Genomic DNA, 23,019 nt, shown 5'->3' on the forward strand with positions numbered 1-23,019 from the left:
GACTTGTGTTGAGACAGAGAGTGCTTGACTTCTCTGGAAGGACCTGCGCCGGGCGCGAAGACTTATGCACCGGGCGCGTGAACCCTAATCTGACTCCCCAAGCTCGTATTTGAAGGCATTTTCGAGGGAGAAACCCTCATTCACACATTGGGCGCCTCTAGGAGCTGCGGAAGGGATTCCTAGGGCTTGGGATCGTTCGTGTGCGGATCTTTCCTTTGGTTCTTCATTCCTCTCTTCCATCTCTATTTTGTATTTGCCCTCTTTGTTGAGTGGTTTCACTCATTTTTGTGGGGTTAGATGTAACCAACGTACTCTATTGTAATCCTTACGTTTTTAATGATATATATACATGTTGTTTCATTCTTTGTTGTGTACGTTTCTATGCTTAATGCTTGCTTTGGATTGATCACCCTTTGCATGATTTAAGGTTCCATTGAGTATTGGAAAATACCTTTGAAACTAGTTCTGGAACATATGCCTAGTGGAGATTGTATCTAGGGATAGAGCTTGACCCATTAGTAGTCTTAAACCCTAACCGGTAATGCGGGTGTAGATATTGGGTACTCAAGGGATTGATATTCAATATCCGCACCTAGGCTCTTTCTCTAAGAAATTAGGTTTGAGTAAACTATTGGGTTGACTAAGCAATGAATTTAACAAGAGATTAAGGATTCATTAGTTTGACATTTGGTGAAATCTGACCCCCACAACATCACAATACCATAATACAATTTCTAACCCTTTTCCACTCACAACCAATATTTATTTATAGCTTTCATTCCAATAGTCATGCTCTTCAATTCATATTCACATGACAAACTACAAATTGGAATCATTCTTTAACACGAATAGTCAATAAATGCTTATTTTACCTTCTAATCCCTGTGGATACGATATTTTTACTACTTGAACGGCCGGTATACTTGCCGTGTTTGAGACCGTTGCTAGAATTAAACAGATTTACAATTATAACAAAAGTATTTCAACGAAAATCTCAACAAGTTTTTGGCGCCGTTGCCGGGGATTAGCAAGGCAATTTAGTATTTATAGCTATTTGTGATTTAATCCTTTATTGTTTTTGTTATTTTTTATGCTAGCAATGAATTGCTAGAGCTAACCTGTGCGCTCTAGTCCTCCGCCTTCTCTTGTATGCAAGGTACTGTTCGAACCAGATTGACTAATCCTTCTGAGCCGTTGTTGAGCAATCACGAGGTTGAACACAGGGCAAAGGGGAACAAGAGCAACAGGAGGGGAAGGAGAATCAGAGCACTACAAGTTGGTCACTGTCAGGCTCGAGACAGTAAACAAGCGCTTCCTAGGAGGCAACCCAGAGATCTAAACTGTGTTTTAAATTTTGCATGTTGTTCTGTGTTATATGTGTTGTTTTGTATTATGTGTTGTGTTTTGTGTTATATGTTGTTTTGTGGTATATATTGTTCTTTGTTATGTGTTAATTGTTAGAATCATGTTTGAGTTGACAAATATAGGGTACATCTTGTTTGGAGTGTGAAGAATGAGGCAATTCTGTGTCTAGGTGGAAATAGGGCCTGATCTTAAAGAAAACTTGGGTAAATTGACCTTGTAAGTAGTTACGTGCCCGGCGAATGAGTCTCTGTGCCGGCGTAGTATTCAATTTTTGGTCTCTAGAACCACCACATCGGGCGCGCTTAAGTCACGCCCGGCGCGATATCAGATTTTGAAACCTCGTTGGATTTTACTGATACAAAGCCCGGCGCACCTGTTCTGCACCCGGCGCATAACATTCCTGATACCCTGTATGTAGCTACTTTCAATCATGTTTCTTTATGTTCTATTTGTGTTGCATTGTCATAGTCCAATTCCGTGTGCATGCATGTTGTGCTTATTTTTGGTCTAAGGATATTCTCCATGGTGTTATAGTTGCTTGGTCATCACTGTGTATAAATTTTGTGCTCACCATTTTGTTCTTCATGATTACACTCTGCAACCACTTCTAGTTACCAGGACTTTCAGGCATATACTGGTTGGCCTGGGAACCAGGCTCCTAAGTTTGGGGGAGTGGAGCTGCTAATGATGGTAGAGCAGCTGTTGATGATGATGACCAGACCCCATAGATGGAAGCAAATGGAGCCTACCTTAGTTTACCTTTGTTTATTGCAATTTATTTTTCTGTCTTTTATTTTCAGTATTTTAACTGTTTTTATATCTAGTTTCTTTTTGGTGATTACACTGTTGGTTCTTTTTGTGAATATTTTGCTTTAGCACGGTTCTTAATCTTGTTGATACTTGTTTTGCTTGTGGTTGATTCTGGATTGTGGTTTGCTTGATGTTTATGGTGCGTGTACCTTAGACATTTTCAAGTCTCATTAGATCTTTAGTTCATGACTAGTTGCATACGGGTTTCAATGTTGATCATAGAACTGAGCTGAGTTTGATAGTTTGTGGATGCATAGCCGAGTGAGGTTTGAGCCTAAATACCTATGAGTGAATTACACTTAAGTTGCATGATAGACTTTGCTTGAGTTTCCCTAGTGGTTTGCTAGTGTTGTGCACTTATAAGATCAAGGCATTCATATTTCCTTATTTTGATAACCATCTAAGCCAAAAAGCCATCTCCATTTTTCACCTGACTCATAATTTCCTAAGCCTATAAACACCACACCTTCCACTTATCCCAAATCTAGAAAAATTAACCATAACCTCTGCTGTAGTTAAGAGAGCAAATTGATAACATCAAATAAGTTTGGGGGAGTTGAAGAATGAGGAATTTGGGAAGAAGAAAGTATGTGGTCAGCCATTCAAAATAAATAAAAAAAAAATAAAAAAAAAATAGCTAGTAAGATGCAAAAATGTAAATATGCATCTCATAAATGCTAATGGCTTGGATCCGGTAAAGGGCATGTGCCAAATTATTGTAATGGGGTATGGAGAGGGACATCATTGTAAAATCTCAATTGCTCTCTTAAGCTATAGCACCTGTAATCCTTGAAAAACCATAAAATAGCTATTGCTTGACCCAAATTTGCCCTAATAAAGACCTTGTGATAAGTGCTTGCATTTGTTTTACCACTGGTTTCATTTGGAAACGAAGAGCAAAGTTGAATCATGTGGCGTGAGTAGTAGACTAGAGAGAAACACTCACCCTGATACACTAGTGTGCATAGAGAGAAACACTTTCTTAGTGAAGATGCATTCATAGATAGTCATTAACTTCTCTCAGCTCTTTGATCTCTTTTGAAACCTTTGTTTGTACCTTGTCATGTTCTATTGCAATAATTGTGACTGAAGATCCATCTTAGGTTCATGCTTGCGAAAAGAAAATACAAGTGGACTGGGATGTAGAATTTACCACACATGCATTGCTTGTTATATGCTTGATTAATTACCTTTTGCTTAAGGACAAGCAAGGTTCTAAGTTTGGGGGAGTTGTTAAGTCTCAATTATACCTCTTTTTGGATGAGACTTATTGAACAAATCCACTCATCCTCTGAACCATTGCAACATAATTGTTCTCTTTTTAGTTCATTTTGTGTGCAGATATAACTAATCCAAATTCATCTAACAATACCCTAATCCACCTCATTTTTTTGTGTAGGTATTGAGTGAAGAGTGGGAAGTTGAAGACCCATAGGATTGGAAACTAAAGAAGCTAAGGAGCAGAGAAGAGTGACTGCACCGGGCGCAAGATGACCCGCGCCGGGCGCGACCAAAACAGAGTATTTCATCTCTGCAAGTTATATTGCGCCGGGCGCAAAAGGAATTGCGCCGGGTGCAAAAGGAATTGCGTCGGGCTTGTGTTGAGACAGAGAGTGCTTGACTTCTCTGGAAGGACCTGCGCTGGGCGCGAAAACTTACGCGCCTGGCGCGTGAATCCTAATCTGACTCCCCAAGCTCGTATTTGAAGGCATTTTCGAGGGAGAAACCCTCATTCACACATTGGGCGCCTCCAGCAGCTGCGGAAGGGATTCCCAGGGCTTGGGATCGTTCGTGTGCGAATCTTTCCTTCGATTCTTCATTCCTCTCTTCCATCTCTATTTTGTATTTGCCCTCTTTGTTGAGTAGTTTCACCCATTTTTGTGGGGTTAGATGTAACCAACGTACTCTATTGTAATCCTTACGTTTTTAATGATATATATACATGTTGTTTCATTCTTTGTTGTGTACGTTTCTATGCTTAATGCTTGCTTTGGATTGATCACCCTTTGCATGATTTAAGGTTTCATTGAGTATTGGAAAATACCTTTGAAACTAGTTCTGGAACATATGCCTAGTGGAGATTGTATCTAGGGATAGAGCTTGACCCATTAGTAGTCTTAAACCCTAACCGGTAATGCGGGTGTAGATATTGGGTACTCAAGGGATTGATATTCAATATCCGCACCTAGGCTCTTTTTCTAAGGAATTAGGTTTGAGTAAACTATTGGGTTGACTAAGCAATGAATTTAACAAGAGATTAAGGATTCATTAGTTTGACATTTGGTGAAATCTGACCCCCACAACATCACAATACCATAATACCATTTCTAACCCTTTTCCACTCACAACCAATATTTATTTATAGCTTTCATTCCAATAGTCATGCTCTTCAATTCATATTCACATGACAAACTACAAATTGGAATCATTCTTTAGCACGAATAGTCAATAAATGCTTATTTTACCTTCTAATCCCTGTGGATACGATATTTTTACTACTTGAACGGCCGGTATACTTGCCGTGTTTGAGACCGTTGCTAGAATTAAACAGATTTACAATTATAACAAAAGTATTTCAACGGAAATCTCAACAAAACACGTCATCAATATTGACATTTCCATCGTATTCCATTCATGACATAATTTATTGAGATCTCTTCATTTTTAATAATTTTAGGTACCTGAGTTTCTTTTGAAACTGGAATGTTAGTTATGTCAGAGGAATCTTTTTGAGTTTTTACATCCTCAATTTGGTCATTTTGCTCTTTGGCTCCCTTTTTTATTCGAGGATTCTTATCCTTGGAATCAATTGGTCTGCCACGCTTCAGGCGTATTTGTGACTCGTTTGTAGTATTAAATTGTCCAACAAGGACTTCGACTCTTATTGGAGCATTAACCGCTGGTACATATGACTTAGTCACCCTTTTTTGATTTGTGAACACATTTGGTAATTGGTTGGCTAGATTTTGCAAATGAATTATCTTTTGAACTTCTAGTTCACATTGTTTTGTACGAGGATCGAAATGAGATAGTGATAATTCATTCCAACTAATATCTTTTTCTAGCTATTTGTGTTCTCCCCCTAATGTTGGGAAAATCAACTCATTAAAAGAATGAGATGTGAATTCACCAGCATTATCCAAACAATTTTTTTTAATTGGATAGTCAGGAAAATGAGCTCTTAGTGTAATTAGTTGAGCTAATAATCTCGCAAACGTCTGGTTGCGAATTGGTAATAAACAAACATGTGACCACCTTGTTGATGCATCAATTAAAATCACAAAATATATAAATGGTCCACATGGGGGGTGTATTTAGAGCTGTCAAAACGGGCCAGCCTAGCCCATTTGGCCCGGCCCACCTCAACCCACTTTTTAAGTGGGCCAACCCAGCCCGGCTCACCAAATCTTTTATGCAAATTTTTCTAGCCCGGCCCGGCCCACCACGGGTTAGTGGGCTAAACGGGCCACCCACCAACCCACCTGATTTTTTAAAAAAATTTATAATTTAAAATAAATTTCAATATAAAATAATATTTAATCTAAAGTAAAAATTATTGAACTAAGTATCATGCATACAACATTAAAATTAAATTAATAAATGTGCAACTTTAAAAAATTAAAACAAAAAAAATAAAAAATCTTTCATGAGAGTTCATCAATATTAAATTTTATTAGAGGTTTGGATAGATAAATTTATAGTAATTTCATATTGTTTAACATTGATTTTATCTTTATCTATAAAAAAAATGATATTTTATTAAAATAATGCATATATAATAATAAATAGTTAAGTGAGTTGTTAGTGGGTTGTTAGTGGGTTTAGGGGATGGGTTGGTAAGTGGGTCAGGTGGGCCGCCCGGCCCACCACGGGTTCAACCCGGGTGGGCCAGGTCGAAAGTGGGCCGGGACACATTTGTTGACCCATCATAAATTTTTCATTTTTTTGGCCCGGCCCGGCCCGTTTTCAAGGTGGGCCGGGTTGACCCACGGGCTGGAGCCCACTTTGACAGCTCTAGGTGTATTGGTCCACAATATCACCTTGTACCCGTTCTAAAAATAAGATAGATTCATCCCTAATTTTTGCTGGTGATGATCTGATTATTAACTTCTTTTGGGAACAAGTAGTACATGAGAAAATATTTAATTGAAGAATCTTCTGGTTCTTCAATAAATGTCCACATGAATTTTCAATTATTTTTCGCATCATAATAGTCTAAGGGTGACCCAACCGGTCATGCCAAACCTCATTTATTTTGATTTGTAAACTTCTGGTTTACAATAGTATGTGTTTCAACTGTATTAATATACGTACAATACAGTCCATAGGAAAAAATAAATAATTTTTTCAATACTTCCTTTTTATTCAAGTGGAGTTTCGTAATATAAAGTTATTCTACATTTTCTTCATTGTTTGTTTCAATGTGAAACTCATTTAAACGAATATCGTTGAAACTAAATAAGTTTCTGTAAGACTTAGAAAAATATAATGCATTTTTAATATGCAACTTCGTGTCTTTCACTGATAATATATTAGCTCTTCTGGAGTCTTCAATTATATTTGTAATATCATATAACATTATTTTCTCGCATTATTGAATATGAGAAGATAAAAATAATGTTAGTTAAATTGGTCTCTTGCATAAAAAAAATCTCAATATTTTGTTTTAGTCTTCAAGAGACAATAAACCAACTAAGGATATTTCTTAATCCTTTTTTATATAAAAAAAAATATTGCTACTTCTAGAGCAAAATAGATGTATGAAAAATATAATACATTTTTCAAATTGAGAAATCATTATAAAAATGACATTCTTGTTATGTATCTTTAGACATGAATTTAATATCAAAATCTGCACTAATTTTTTTTTTATATCATCTCATGTATATTATCTACAAATAAATGTTTCGTACAAAAAAAAATTTAAAAACATATCTCACTAACACTTTATTTTATCATTTTAGGAAATGAATGATACAACACAATCATATATTCATTTAAAAACAAAATCATAACTTGTTTATGTCTTTCTTTATATCATAAATATCTACTTCCTTTTTATTCAAGTGAATTTTCGTGATATAAAGATATTTTACATTCCCTTTATTGTTTGTTTCAATATGAAACCCATTTAAACGAATATCCTTGAAACTTAATAAGTTTCTATAAGACTTAGGAGAATATAATGCATTTTTAATATGCAACTTCGTTCCTCCCGTAACAATATATTAGCTCTTCCGGAGCCTTCAATTATATTTGTAGTACCAGAAATGGTACTAACTTTGATTTCTTGCATCACTAAATTTGAAAAGAATTTATTATTCTTGAGAATTGTGTGAGTCGTTGCACTATCAGCGAGACACATATCTTCATTATTGATGCTATTATCAATATCCATTCTTCATAAAATTAAAAAAAAATGTAAATAAGCAATATGATAAAAGACAACAAGATAATAATTTCTGGAAAAAAAAATCATTCATTTGAAAAAAAAAATCATAACTTGTTTATGTCTTTCGTTATAAAAAAATATGAATCTTTCTCATAGTTTTAAAAACCGGACCGGTCATCGAACCGGTTAAGGTACTGGGTTAGTGGGTCAAAGGTTGAACCGGTGGGTCACTAGTTGAACCGCATGACTCGATTTTTATTTATTTTTATTAAAAATATTAAATATATTTTATACTTATAAATTTTAATAAATTCATATATTATTTTAAATTTCAATTTTTCTATCTTATTTAAAATTATTTTTATTTTGTAAAAAAATACATAAAAAAATTACATGTTAAACGGTATATTAATACAAATTAAAAATATAAATAATATGTACATATATAATATGCTTGCAATTAATATCACAAAATAATATATGTAATATTTACATAGATATTACATTATTAAATATATAATTTAAAATTAATAATATACTATAAAAATTATTTAAGTTATATATATTGCAAATAAATATATTAGAACAAGTAGTCATTGTTATATTTAATAAGACTCCTTGCTTTTTCATTAAGAGATTCAATTTTCATTATTTATTTTTGTGATTTATGGTCCCTTAAAAAAATTAAAAAAAAAAAAAAAAGTGGTTGAACCGGTTTGACCCATCGGTTCACCGGTTGAACCGGAAAATTGACTGGTTCAATCCGGTTTGAAACGAGTCAACTGCATAACCGATCTAACTTCAGATTCGGACCGGCTGGACCACCGGTTCCCGGTCCAACCGGTCCGACTGGCCGGGTCGGTCCGGGTTTTAAAACACTGATCTTTCTCATTATACTTATAAAAAAAATTATTTAATAAAAATATATTTATGTCATTGCTAGGTTGACTTTAAGGAGATAAAAAAATAATGCTAAAAATTAGGAAAATTATTCTCCTTATAAATGTTGTATCGAAAAATTAAGGAAATAAACATTGATCATAATTTCATTAAATTCTATATTTTTGTACAAATCACAATCAAATTATAATTCAATGATATCTACATCAATTAAAATAATAGATGCATAACATTATGAAAATAAATAATATCAATTATATCAATAGGATTTAAAACCAAACCCTTTAAGATTCAATAACGTAACACATGAGTTCAATTACATGACAAGTTGCTTATTTCAATCAATTTAATCATGAATAATATCAAATTACAGATGTAGGAAAACTCATAATCTTTTCAAGAAATCACACAAAATCTAAATAAGTTTGAGGACACGCTTTACTAGTCATAATTTTTTATAAGTGTCTCAAATATCATTCAACATTATAATTATGACATTTACAAAATTATTTCACTTCCGGTGATGACCTCATTTATATCAAAGGATCAAATACAATATAATATATTTATATCAAATTTTTTCACTTTTGGTGAAATTTATTTTATTTTTCACTTTTCATATTATTTTCTCACTTCCGATGAGGAAAATATTCTTTTATTTTCATTGTCGTGCAATTATGTCACTTACACCGAGAAAATATCCTTTTATTTTTATTGTTGCATAATTATCTCACTTCCGGTGAGAAAATATTCTGTTATTTTCATTGTTGTACAATTATCTCATTTCTGGTGATAAAATATCCTTTTATTTTTCATTTTTGCACAATTATCTCACTTCCGGTGAGAAATAAAATGCTTAAAATTTGACAATGTCTTCTGGATCATTGCAAAATCGTTATATGTGTATATATATAACATTCATGGAAAATTATACAATTTTACAACACATATCATTCACGGAGAATCATTCAATTTCAAAAACAAAAAACAAAATTTGTTCTTTCGGTTTCATTTTTTTTTCACCATTTTTCCACTTCTGGTGAGAAAAAAAAATAAAATAAAAGAGGTTGAACATTCTTCTTTGATATTGTCTTCTAGACAAATTTCAAAAATGTATGAAGAATTTCTTTATTTAATAGTGTCTTCAGGACTATTATAATGTCTTCCGGAGTATTTGTTTCATAACAATGTAAACAATACAAATTCTTATTATGGAAAATGAATAACTAACCTTGAAATATTTGTCTTAAAAAATATGACCTTCTTCAAGAAAATTCTTCGTGCTGATAACGTGTTATAAAAGGAAGAAAAAATAGAGAGAAGAAATAAGACAGTATGAGATAGAGAAAAGATTCTGATTAGTGTATTATCTTTGGGAGAGGAGTAACCTATTTATAAGTACATGGTAACTGAACAATTAAATCACTAATTATTATTCATAACAATATAAAGATAATCATTCACTTATTTTGTTATTATTTTTTTAATAATGATATAAAGCTACTTTTGCTCTACTTAAAACAATATTTTTTGGAGCACGCAATTTTATAAAATAAAATGCTATAAAATATGTATGAATATAAGATTATTTAAGTTTATTTTAATATCCATATACTTAGTTCAAACAAAAATAAAGTTACAAAAGTGCATCATGTGGACGACGATTCATTACTACCTCATCTGGTAGGGTCGTCAGTTCCCAAGTATAACTTCCAATATCACACCACGAACAGAAATTTAATCGAAGTAATTTATTTTTTTAAAGAATTTTAAAAATTTTAAGACAAAACATTTTGTTTGACTGAAGAATTTGTTAAGAATTTAAAATCTAAATATTTGTGAAAATTTTTAAAATAGTAAAATTTTAAATTTTCTAAAAAAAAAGTAAGAATTTAAAATTATTTATATTTTTTTCTTATTTTATTTATATATCTTTTATTTCTCTTATTTTTAATTATTAAATATTTTTAAATATTTTTAAATTTATTAAATATTTAAACTAATTATTTTTTATAAAAATTAAGCTTAAAATTTCAATATATATATATATACACCAAATTAGTTTTTATCTATAATGAAAACTAAATTATCATATTTAAATTAATTTATCTAAATAAAATATTTAAAAAATAATAGAAAAGAAAATTAAAATTTAAAAAAATTTAAATTTTTTGAAATTTTAAAATTCTTGGTGGAAATTCACCAATCACACTAAGAGACCCTGTTAATGAGAATAATAAAGTGGTGATTTCCGTTAGGCATGCGATGTGTTAGCTTCGTTGGGAAGTCTCTAGGAGAGAGAAGAGAGGTATCATGGAAACAACTTATATTCATATTTGACACTGTTCTCTACTAACAAACTGCTACAATTATCTTGCTCTTTCAGACATTTCAAGGCCAAAGACAGAGCTTTTCACTCTTCAAGGTATTGCAACCATTTTCTTACCCGAAGTTCATGTATTTTTTCTTTCTTTTTATTTATTCTTGTGCTTACACACACATGCTTTAACCTTTTGATTCATTTTACTCGTTACACTTTTGTTGATTGCTTGTTTATTAATACCTACGTAGTGGTGCAGTAACGACTGGTTTGTGTGTGCTCATTTTTCTTTTGAAACAAAACTTGCTTTGCGTCATTTTTTTTTCTCCGTTTCTTCCCTCAATAAGGATTTGAGAAAACAAATAAAATGAAATGGACATGATACACACTTAATGGAGGCCGGAGGGTACCTTTAATTTTTCCAAATTCATAGCAATGAAAGAAATGATGAAAAAAATAAATGGGGAGAATTTTTTTCGCTTTTTTTAGCTTTGACATGAGGATTTATATAAATAAATGAACTACTTTTTTTTTTTAGAAGCAATTTTTTTTATTTAACAAAATTTTAGTACCCAAAATTGGTGCCGTCCAATGTTTTAATCTCGGCATTAGGGCCTCAATTTAATCTTTCATGTCACTAGTTATAGAGCTTAGTCGCCAAGAATGAGACAAGGGGCAAAATTATATCACTGAATGAATGCATGGGCGAAATTGGTAACTTGAACTATAACTTTTATGGACGCATCTTGTTTCATTTGATGGTATACTCGTGTTTGACAAGTTTGTGCAGAATCAGGATTCTGACGGTTAGTAAGAAGGAAAGGACCCAAAGACAGATTCAAAGCGGTTTTTTACTTTCTTATTAGCTATTCATATTTCAAGGTAAATGTCCTGAATCAACACCCTCAATTTCACAATCCTCCAATATTTTAATCCTAACTTCCGGGCCTTCACTTTAGCAATTACAAATGTATTTAGCCCTTGACTGTGACGCAGATCAGTTAATTTGGTTACTACCATCAGCAACTAAATTGATTCATAGTTGTCAAATTCAGGATTTTTTTTTTCTTCATAATTTTAGGGACTAATTGAGTAGTGACTGTAATTTTGTGGACTAATTTGACGTATTATTCATCATATTTATAATTACAATTAAACCAGAGTGTGATCGAATTAGCAGGACTCTGCTCATGGGAGGTGGGTAATTCGTGACTTCTGTCTACTGATAGAAAAAACAATTAGTTCATCTCTTATAAAGTAAATGTAAACTACTTTAACTGTTAGCCTTATCTAATTTTGATATATAGTTTTAAAAAGATGTGATCCACAATTTAAGAACTAACATGTGTAACATACACAATCAACACTCAACAGGCCATATTTAACAAAACTTGAAGCCTCAGTTCACGTGAAAAAGAATGGCCAAAGAAGATCAATTTGCCATAGGAATCGACCTTGGCACGACGTACTCTTGTGTTGCAGTGTGGCAGGAGCAACATGATAGAGTAGAAATAATCCATAATGACCAAGGCAACAGAACAACACCTTCTTGCGTCGCTTTCACAGACAAGCAGAGATTGATTGGTGATGCCGCTAAGAATCAGGCTGCTGCCAACCCAGAAAACACTGTCTTTGGTATATTTTCTATGCTCAGCTACTACAGTGTCATTCTTTTTACCATGAGTACATGACAGATGAACCATGAAATTTCTTATAACTTCTGCAGATGCTAAGAGGTTAATTGGTAGGAAATATAGTGATCCCATTATTCAAAAAGACAAAATGTTGTGGCCATTCAAGGTTGTTGCTGGTGTTAATGACAAACCCATGATCATAGTTAAGTACAAGGGTCAAGAGAAGCGTCTTTGCGCTGAGGAAGTATCAGCTATGGTCCTCACAAACATGCGGCAGATTGCAGAGGCGTATTTGGAATCACCTGTAAAGAAAGCTGTTGTTACCGTGCCTGCTTATTTCAATGACTCTCAGCGAAAAGCCACCATTGATGCTGCTGCAATTGCTGGCCTCAGTGTTATGCGAATAATCAATGAACCTACCGCTGCAGCTATTGCATATGGCCTTGACAAGAGAACTAATTGTGTTGGAGACCGAAACATTTTCATCTTTGACCTAGGTGGTGGGACTTTTGATGTGTCTTTGTTCACATTTAAGGACAAAGTTATCCGAGTAAAGGCCACTGAAGGAAATACTCACCTTGGAGGAGAGGACTTTGACAACCGAATGGTAAACTACTTTGTAGAGGAGTTCAAGAGGAAGAAGAAAGTGGACATTAGTGGGAACCCAAGGGCCTTGAGGAGGTTAAGAACTGCTTGTGAAAGGGCAAAAAGGACACTTTCATACGCTGTTGATACCACCATTGAGGTAGATGCTTTATTTCAGGGCATTGACTTCTCTTCTCTAGTCACTCGAGCAAGGTTTGAGGAAATCAATATGGATCTCTTTGAAGAGTGTATGAAGACAGTAGATGCGTGTCTTACTTATGCTAATATGGATAAGAGCAGTGTAGATGATGTTGTTCTTGTTGGTGGCTCTTCTAGGATTCCCAAAGTGCAGAAACTATTGCAGGAATTCTTCGAGGGGAAGGATCTGTGCAAGAACATTAACCCTGACGAAGCTGTTGCTCACGGTGCAGCTGTGCAGGCTGCTTTGTTGAGTGAAGACATTAAAAATGTTCCAGACTTGGAGCTGTTGGATGTTACACCACTCTCACTTGGTACATCAGTCAAGGAAGATATCATGAGTGTCATGATTCCTAGGAATACTACTATTCCTGTAAAGAGGACACAAGAATTCTGTACAGCTGAAGATAACCAATCCTCTGTCCTGGTTGACGTTTATGAGGGTGAGAGATCAAGAGCAAGTGATAACAATTTGTTGGGTTATTTTAAACTTTCTGGCTTTCCTCGAGTTCCTCGGGACCATCCTCTTTATGTGTGTTTTGCCATTGATGAAAATGGTATCCTAACTGTTTCTGCCGAGGAAAAAACCACAGGAAATAGGAACCAAGTTACCATAACCAATAACAAAGAAAGACTGTCACCAATAGAAATTAAAAGAATGATTCAAGAAGCTGAAAGATTCCAGGTTGAAGATAGGAAGTTCCGTAGGAAGGCCAATGCAATGAATGCTTTGGATGATTATGTTTACAAGATGGAGAAAGTTTTAAAGAAGGATGATATCAGTTCAAAACAAAGGAAGAAGATCGGTTCTGCAGTTATTAATGCCACAAATTTGCTCAAGGATAATGACTCCGAGGATGAAACAGAGATGTATGAGGATTATTTGATCGAACTTGTGAGCCTCTTCGACGGTGTCATTGGCAACTTTGATTAGGTATTTTTTTTAGTTTAGATTTTTTGTGGCAGCTATGTTTCATTTTGTTTGTTATATATACAAACTTCTTTTATGATATTATCTGAACATTGTTTAAGATTAATATATTTGGGCTGGACATGATGAAATTACTACGTCGTTGATTTTGGTAGTCAATATACATACTAGTTAAAATTATAATATTGAATTGTATTTCTCCACATCTGAAAATAAAAAGAAAAGAACTAGGCTATTTAATTTGGAAAGTTACACAAACAATTAGTTTTGAAAATGCAAATGATGTTATACAAATATATTTTCTTACATAGTCATGCATCCTTTTTAACATTCTAATTATTGGAATTTTTGTTGCATATATATGACACATATGCATGTTTATTTTAAAAAAAATCACATATTACTTGGATCATTCAAGATTTGAACTTTTATATATCAAAGTGTTATTAACATTTTTAAAGTAACAAATAAATGATGTTGCACTCGCGCTCATCAAAATGAGTCTTGAGAGTTCATCATAATTCAAATTTATCAATTTACTCACGTTGCGCGTGCAAATAATGGGATCTAGTTTAAGAGTTGATCCGATCTTAAAAATATCATTTTTATTTCTCTCGTCAATTTTATTTCTCAAAATACTTGAGACAATTTTTACATTCTTTTTTCTCATCCCAATAAAATCCAATACAATACTATATAATAGTCAAATGTATAGTGGTGCGCCATAAAATTTCCCTTTGATTTTGGCAGGAATAAGATTTGAATGTATGCATGTGTTATGATTTTTTGAAGTTAACGTTTGTTTCCAATTAAGCTCACCAAAGGAGTTAGGGTTCACGATTGATAATAAAGTGATTGTGTGACAAGGAATTGAGATCAAACGAATTTAGTGAAACGATGAAACCGGATGTTAATTACATGATTAAAAATAATATAAGATTGAATGAGATTACATTATATAACCGAAAGGATTTTGAGCCTGTCCGTTTTTGTTTGTTGATTTTTCACTTGGCTTATCATTTCATTTTTTCTCTTTTGCTTTAATAAAACATAAAACTAAAATGGATCAAATGTTACTTTATTCGTTTCTTGCTCATTATATTAGTTCATAATTGATTGATCGTGAAAAACAAAAATATGAAAGCCTTAAGCCGTCAACTGATAATATGATTTAAACTAACTGATCGAAAGTTACTTAACTTATTAACACTAATTAATCTGATTCAAAGTCAAATCAAATAAGAAAGATGTATCAAAACTCTCAAAATCTGTTAAAGAAGGAAAAGTCATTATTTGTCGAAATCAAAAGGCAAGATCTCAAGTATTACAGAAAAAGCAAAAAAAAGGCTTTGGAAAAACTGCTCTGCTCCGACATTAACTCCTCAACGTTGACATTACTTCTATTATGTCTATTCTAGAAAAAAAATAATGATAAGTATCTTCCTAGTTAGATCGAATAAGATATACACATTTTACTGAAAAATATTTAATGCTCGTATTAAACGAAACAACGACAACATCTTTCCCCTAAGATTAGCAGTGAAGACAGATGAAGCAACTTGTGAGTTCAATTCAAATTGTTACAACGATCATCTTCTCTGAAACTATTATATAAGGATCATGCATTCAATCAAAGATACATACACATACAAAGAAACATTCACTGTGAATGTATAAATTATTTGTACTTTCATTGTAGGTTGCAACACGTCTAGAAGAAATGAAACAACCTCATAATTTCTTGTAACCTTTGTTGTAAGGGTTGAACCTGAATATGCTTATTTGAAAGGATATTTGGTATTAAGTCTGAAAAGATTTGTTATTTAAAGAATACTTGAATAATTGTTTGAAGAGACAAGTCAAAGATTACTTAGGATTGAGTCAAAAGTGGTTTGTTGAAAGAATATTTGTATTTTGTTTAAAAGATAGTGAAACTCAATTTAGTTGGATTGAGAACTAGACATAGTCTCGATAGTTGAGACGAACTAGTATAAAATTTTAATGTTTCATCTAACCCTTCTCCAGCATTTTGTCTGTGAAGTTCTTTTCATTTTCGTTGCTTAAACGCGAATTTTTAATATACATTATTCAACCCCTTCTAGTGTGTGTCTTTTATCCATATATTTTGATTCAAATTAATTAATAATATTAATATATTCTTATTCAAAATTATAGCATATATTAAAGTTAGAGTAATTAATAATATTCACGTTAAAGTGATTATGAGTAATGTATATATATATATATATATATATATATATTTTGATGAGTTAAATATATTTTTAGTTCTTGTAAAACGAATAAGTTTAGATTTTAGTCCTTGTAATATTTTTTTCATTGCTTTAAATTTTAGAACTATTGTTTTTAGTCTCTATTATTATGTAAACATTTTTAAATATTTAATTTTCATTAAAAGGTTATCTTAAATGTTACGTATAATTGTTAATGATATCATATTTATATACGATACATTTAAAGAATTTTAAAAATCTTTAAAATAAATTTTATTTACATACCTTAAAATCATCATTAGGGACAAAAAAATAGTAATTTTAGATTTTAAAATGATGAAAATCAAAGAAAAAATAGTTTATAGTACCAAAATTAAAATTCACTCATTCTACAAGGACAAAAAATATTTTACAAGATCTAAAAATAATGTTTACAAATTTTAGAAGAATGAAAAACAAAAAAAAAATTATAGGAACCAAAATTAAAACATGCATTTTAGAAATAAAAACATATTTAAGTTTATTTTGATATAGATTATTGGATAAAATTAATATTAGGCTAAATTGCACTATTGACCCCTTTACAATATCATATCTATACATTTGGTTTATTTATTTTTTATAATTTTAGTTCCTGAATTTTATAAAAAATTTAATTTTAAAATTATAATATTAGTTATAATTTGACATCAAGAAAATGACACAATTATTAATATTTAATAATGTTTAGATTAAATTATATTTATATTTATATTTTTATCTCATTTCACCTCATTTTATACGACTTTTATGAGATAAAATGAAAGCTAATTAAAAGTAAAATTTAGTTTAAATATTATTAAATTTTAATTGTTATGTGATCTACATAATTTTATATCATGCAAGGACTAAAATGATGAATTTTATGAAATTGGAAAATTAAAATTGTCGAATTAAAAATACAGGAATCTAAAATTGCAAATGTAATATTATAGGAGACAAAAATATAATTTAATATTAATATTAATATTCAAGATTTAAACATTAATTGAAAATATTTTTAATATTAACATCTCTTATTATATATGTTGTTTCTTTAATTGTTCATTAATCAATATATTAGAAGATACCTCTATTTCATCACCATCTTTATTAAGATATTTATATTTCAATATCCTCTCTCAGTCTCACTAACTACTGTATTTCTTAAGGATAAAACATGAAATAAAAACATATAAAACAAAGTAACTACCTACTCTATCGTTAACCAGGAGAAAAAAGATGTATTTTATGCCTCAATATATTTATTTATTAGGTAACTTTGACAGAAGATAGTTGTGATAAAAAAAATATTAAAATTTAAAAACAGATAGTCATTTCGTTGCGGAAGTGAAAAGTTTTAAAAAAAAAGTATAAAGTACATGAGAGTAAAAGTTTTTAATGAAAATGAAAATCTAATAATTACTAAATAGAATCTCCTATTTTTGGTGCACGCATGTTTATAAAATACAGTAAAATGTTACTCTTTCCGTTATTTTTTTTATGTTTAAGATTTATGCACAAGAATTAAGAAAATAATTGATATTTTAATTTTTTAAAATATTTATTATTTATTTTCTTATTATATATTTTAGATGGTTGGAGATAAAATAAGTATTTTTTTAATTTTTTTATTCATAATCATTTTAATATTATTTTTTTATTGTTATTTTTCTAAAACTAATGTTTTATTATTTTTATTTTTTATTTTTATCTTTGATAATTAATGTGTTTATTGAACAATGTGTTTATTCATTTTTAATATATCTATTTTTTTTTCAACCATTTAAAAGGTATAATAAGAAAATAAATAATAAATACTTTTAAAAATTAAAATATCAATCATTTTTATAATTCTTGTGCATAAATCTTAAACGTCTAACAATAAAAAATAAAAAATAGAAGACTTACATTAAAAATAAATAAACACATTATTCAGTAAATATATATCAATTATTAAAGATAAAAATAAAAAAAATTAATAATTCATTAATTTTAGAAAAATGATAATGAATAAAAAAAATAGTGTGAAAAGGATTATGAAAAAAAATTAAAGGAGTATAAAATATTTACGAATATAAGATTATTTAACTTTATTTTAATATCCATGTACATACTCAGTTCTGACAAAAATGAAGTTACAGAAGTATATCATGTGCATGACGATTGATTACTACCTCATTTGGTGGTGTCGGCAGTTCCCAACTCAATGACACGCATCTAGGAACCGAATATTTTCAGTCGTTTAGTTTTCCAATTGCAGATGCACGAAGAGACCCTATTAATAGGTATAATTAAGTCGTGATTTCCGATGACTAGGCATGTGTAGTTTCATTTTATGGAATCAAGATGCACGTCATGTACGTAGTTTATATATACATATTCAACATTTTTAAATCTCCCAAATTCTGAATTCTATCCTGTGTATCACTTGAAAGAGAATGGCAAAAGAAGAGGGTCTTGCGATAGGAATCGACCTTGGAACAACTTACTCTTGTGTTGCGGTATGGCAGGAGCAACACTGTCGAGTGGAGATCATTCACAATGACCAAGGCAACAACACTACTCCTTCTTGTGTTGCTTTCACTGACCATGAAAGGTTGATCGGTGATGCTGCTAAAAATCATGCTGCCACCGATCCAGAGAACACCATCTTCGGTATATTTTCTGTCCTCAGTGACTTCTTTTTTTATGATTTTTCTGTACTCTTTTTTAGAAAAAATGGATGATTGGGTTTTTATTAACTTTTGCAGATGCCAAGAGGTTGATTGGTAGGAAATATAGCGAGCAAAATGTTCAAAAAGATAAAATGTTGTGGCCATTTAAGGTCGTTGCTGGTACCAATGACAAACCAATGATCGTGGTTAAATACAAGGGTCAGGAGAAGCAACTTTGTGCTGAGGAAGTATCATCCATGGTCCTTGTTAAGATGCGGGAGATTGCTGAGGCTTTTTTGGAAAAACCTGTGAAGAATGCTGTTGTTACTGTGCCTGCTTATTTCAATGACTCTCAGCGTAAAGCCACCATGGATGCTGGTGCCATTGCTGGCCTCAATGTTATACGGATAATCAGTGAACCCACTGCTGCTGCTATTGCATATGGCCTTGACAAGAGAACTAATTGTGTTGGAGAGCGAAACATTTTCATCTTTGACTTAGGTGGTGGTACTTTTGATATGTCACTCCTCACAATCAAGGATAAGGTCTTCCAGGTTAAGGCCACTGCTGGAAACACTCATCTTGGAGGAGAGGACATCGACAACAGAATGGTGAACTATTTTGTAGAAGAGATCAAAAGGAAAAACAAAGTGGACATTAGTGGCAATCCTAGGGCTCTAAGGAGGTTGAGAACTGCATGTGAGAGGGCAAAAAGGACACTCTCTTGTGCTGTTACCACCAAAGTTGATGTTGATGCTATATTTCAAGGCATAGACTTCAACTCTTCAATCAGTCGTGCAAGGTTTGAGGAAATTAATATGGAGCTGTTTGAAGAGTGCATTGAGACAGTAGAGAAGTGTCTTACTGATGCTAAGATGGACAAAAGCAGTGTGCATGATGTTGTCCTTGTTGGTGGCTCTTCTAGAATTCCCAAAGTGCAGCAGTTATTGCAGGCTTTCTTCAATGGTAAAGATTTGTGCAAGAGTATTAACCCTGATGAGGCTGTTGCTTATGGCGCAGCTGTGCAAGCTGCATTGTTGAGTAAAGGCTTTAAGAATGTTCCAGATTTGGTATTATTAGATGTCACACCGCTGTCTCTCGGTGTATCGGTCAAAGGAGATCTTATGAGTGTTGTGGTTCCTAGGAACACTTCCATTCCTCTAAAGAAGAAACAAGGATTTGGAACATCCGTTGATAACCAATCTTCGGTCGGGATTGATGTTTATGAGGGTGAGAGAACAAGAGCCAGTGATAACAATTTGCTGGGGTTTTCTGTTCTTTCTAGTTTTCCTCCCGCTCCTCGTGGGCATCCTTTAGATGTGAGCTTTTCAATTGATGAAAATGGTATATTATCTGTTTCTGCTGAGGAAAAGACCACTGGCAATAGGAACGAAATTACTATCATCAATGATAAAGACAGAATGTCGGCCAAAGAAATTGAAAGAATGATACAAGAAGCAAAGTTTTATGAGGCCGAAGATAGAGAGTTCCTTAAGAAAGCCAATACTAAGAATGATTTGGATAAGTGTGTATACAAAATCAGGAATGCCTTGAAGAAGGATTGTATCAGGTCATTGGTTTGCTCTAAAGAAAAGGAGGACATATGTTCTGCAATAGATAGGGCTGCTGATTTGGTTGATGAGGAGAATGAACAGTATGACATTGCTGTGTTTGAGGCTTGTCTGAAAGAGCTTGAGAGCTTCCTTGAAAGACTCGAGTCCTTGGGAATCATTGTTAAGTAATTTTGGTTGTGTTGCTTCTCATTTTCTTTTTGATAAATGCAAACAATTAGTATTATCTTAAAATAGTTTAAGTTGGAAAAGCTTGTTTTAGATGTTTTGTGCGTGACTGGAGCGTGATTCAGTTTAGATCAAAGTAATTGCAGAGGCCCGTACTTTCTATTCTACAATTGTATTGATACAAAGAAAGGAAATCTTATTATTTTTTTAAGTTTGACAATGATAAAATTAATGTAGTTAACAATTATAAAACATTTTTTTCCACGTGCGGTGGAGCTGATAATTATTTTGACTGTATTTAAAATAATTTTTTTTGTTACTTAATTTGGATAATTTAAATGAATGTGTTGTTGGATTTGTCAAAATTACACGTAAGTGTAATTTTTTTTTGACAAATTTAATTGATATTTTGTAAAGAATAACCCATCTTTTTTTTTTTGGACACTAAAACATGCTGAAATTCCATTTTATACGCCTAAGCGATGTGAATAATTATTAATCACAATTACCATAATAAAAATCTTGAAATTAATTTTTTTAAGAGTTATTATTTTAAATTCTTTCAAATAATTTTTAAATAATAAGTCAATAATTTACGTTTCTGATTCATTTTTATTTTATCATAATTTAAAAAATAAAACACATGATATGAATATTTATAATATTAAGTATACGGCATATAATGAATAATTTTAAAATAATTTTGTTTATATTAATTGTAACTTAATTGAAAAATGAAAAGTTGTCTAAAATATAAATTATAAATTATTACTTTTACTATAAAATTAATATTTTAATTATTTGCGATATTTTTTCACTGTTATGATTAGTAATTTTTTACAATATAGATTATGCATTTAAAGTATTTTGTTAGCTTTTTATAATTAGTTAGTGTCAAATTACTTTATTATTTATTTAATTTGATATAGTATTTTCTTTCTATTTATTATTTATTGAATTTGGTATAGTATTATAATTTTTTATTTTTATCAATCGTATTCCCTTGTCTTGTAATATTATTTTATTCTATTATTATTTCAGATATTACGCACAATAGTATTATTTGTTAATAATTTAGGAGCCTTTACTTATTAATTATTATTTTATAATATATTTTTATAGTTAAAATTGTGTTTTTTATTAGAAAAATTTGCATTCATCTTTAGTTGAAGTCATAAAGTGAAAGAAAAATAAAAAAAAAATAAAAGTTAATTCATATTCTATCAATTATTACATGTGTATCCTTTTTGAATTATGTATAATATTTCGTCTTTTTGTGAAAATTTTCCTTATTCTTCAAATTTAAAATTGTTGTTTTTTATTCCTATCATTTTTAAAAATCTTGTTTTAGTCCTTCAAGTCATCAATAATATATTTAAAAGTGACAAATAAGACAGTTATTTAGTATCAATTGATTTTAATATGATATTTTCACTAACAGAGATACTATTTGATAAATTTTGTAGGACAATATTTTGACATATTTTCTAACAAAATTTAAGTATAAAGACTAAAATAAATTTTTTGAAATTATAGAAATTAAAAAGACCAATTTTAAATTTTAGAAACTAAAAATAAATTTATCTTAAATTTGAGAGACTAAAAACATTTTTTTTTTGTTCGTCTCTGGAGTATCCACCGCCGATAACAGTGATTAATCTCCTCGCTACGTTGGAGGCACCTCAAAAGGTGAGATAACTGGCCCCAAGATTTAACGTGGTTGCATACACAAGGCTAAAAACATATTTAAGTCTATTTTTTAAAATTACAACATATATAATATTTAGGATATAATTTGAAAGTTAAAGTATAGTGAAATATCAAGTCTGATTCAATTGTTAACACTTAAAAATGAGAAGTGTGTCATTTAAAAAGATCTTAGAGAAGGTCGGTACAATTTTCTTTTTTATTATACATTCAAATATAATTAATATTTTATTAATAATTTAGGAGTACTAAAAAATTAAATATAAAAGATAATGTATATTTAAGTAAGATTATTGCAAATATAGCGTTATTTTTTATTTTATCAATGTTTGTTTATTATATTTATAATGTAAAATTAAATAGAAATTAATTGTATAGGTAAAGAATTGGAAAATTAATTTTTTATTACTCTAATATATTTTAATTAAATAAAAAGATGACATGGATAACGTTAGGTTGAGGGTATGTTTATTTTTGTTTCTATTTTCTATTTTTATTTTTCAATTACAATTTACAAGTTGCCATCTTTTTA

General features: G+C 31.0%; 2 protein-coding genes across 9 annotated transcripts; both read left to right on the forward strand.

Annotated features, from left to right (window-relative positions):
• Positions 1-10,705: 10,705 nt before the first annotated feature.
• Positions 10,706-14,266, forward strand: LOC109802438 (heat shock 70 kDa protein 4). 8 transcript variants are annotated; one of them, XM_083073181.1, is made up of 5 exons: positions 10,706-10,775; positions 10,854-10,892; positions 11,578-11,669; positions 12,162-12,422; positions 12,514-14,266. In XM_083073181.1, exons 4-5 carry the CDS (start codon positions 12,206-12,208, stop codon positions 14,136-14,138), a joined length of 1,842 nt encoding a protein of 613 aa, XP_082929307.1. In that variant the 5' UTR covers positions 10,706-10,775; positions 10,854-10,892; positions 11,578-11,669; positions 12,162-12,205; the 3' UTR covers positions 14,139-14,266. The 8 variants fall into 8 exon arrangements, with proteins under 8 accessions (XP_082929307.1, XP_082929310.1, XP_082929308.1 ...); XM_083073182.1 differs by adding an exon at positions 11,968-12,050 and having other exon boundaries at positions 10,726-10,892; positions 11,569-11,669; XM_083073179.1 differs by adding an exon at positions 11,968-12,050 and having other exon boundaries at positions 10,726-10,892.
• A 4,338-nt stretch (positions 14,267-18,604) lies between these two features.
• On the forward strand, positions 18,605-20,875 carry LOC109802797 (heat shock 70 kDa protein 4). The gene is made up of 3 exons (XM_083073175.1): positions 18,605-18,744; positions 18,823-19,042; positions 19,138-20,875. The coding sequence occupies exons 1-3, from the start codon at positions 18,706-18,708 to the stop codon at positions 20,781-20,783; spliced, it is 1,905 nt and encodes a 634-aa protein (XP_082929301.1). The 5' UTR covers positions 18,605-18,705; the 3' UTR covers positions 20,784-20,875.
• Positions 20,876-23,019: the final 2,144 nt, after the last annotated feature.

This window comes from Cajanus cajan, chromosome 4 (genome assembly GCF_000230855.2).
Source record: "Cajanus cajan strain Asha chromosome 4, NIPB_CcT2T_4, whole genome shotgun sequence".
NCBI lineage: Eukaryota > Viridiplantae > Streptophyta > Magnoliopsida > Fabales > Fabaceae > Cajanus > Cajanus cajan.

What these genes read in the sequence shown, in the direction of transcription:
- LOC109802438 (XM_083073181.1), top strand. Translation starts at nt 12,206, where the DNA reads ATGGCCAAAGAAGATCAATTTGCCATAGGAATCGACCTTGGCACGACG. An exon ending in CCCAGAAAACACTGTCTTTG is followed by an intron (nt 12,423 to 12,513) that starts GTATATTTTCTA and finishes TAACTTCTGCAG; the next exon opens with ATGCTAAGAGGTTAATTGGT.
- LOC109802797 (XM_083073175.1), top strand. Translation starts at nt 18,706, where the DNA reads ATGTGTAGTTTCATTTTATGGAATCAAGATGCACGTCAT. An exon ending in GGAATCAAGATGCACGTCAT is followed by an intron (nt 18,745 to 18,822) that starts GTACGTAGTTTA and finishes ATCACTTGAAAG; the next exon opens with AGAATGGCAAAAGAAGAGGG. An exon ending in TCCAGAGAACACCATCTTCG is followed by an intron (nt 19,043 to 19,137) that starts GTATATTTTCTG and finishes TAACTTTTGCAG; the next exon opens with ATGCCAAGAGGTTGATTGGT.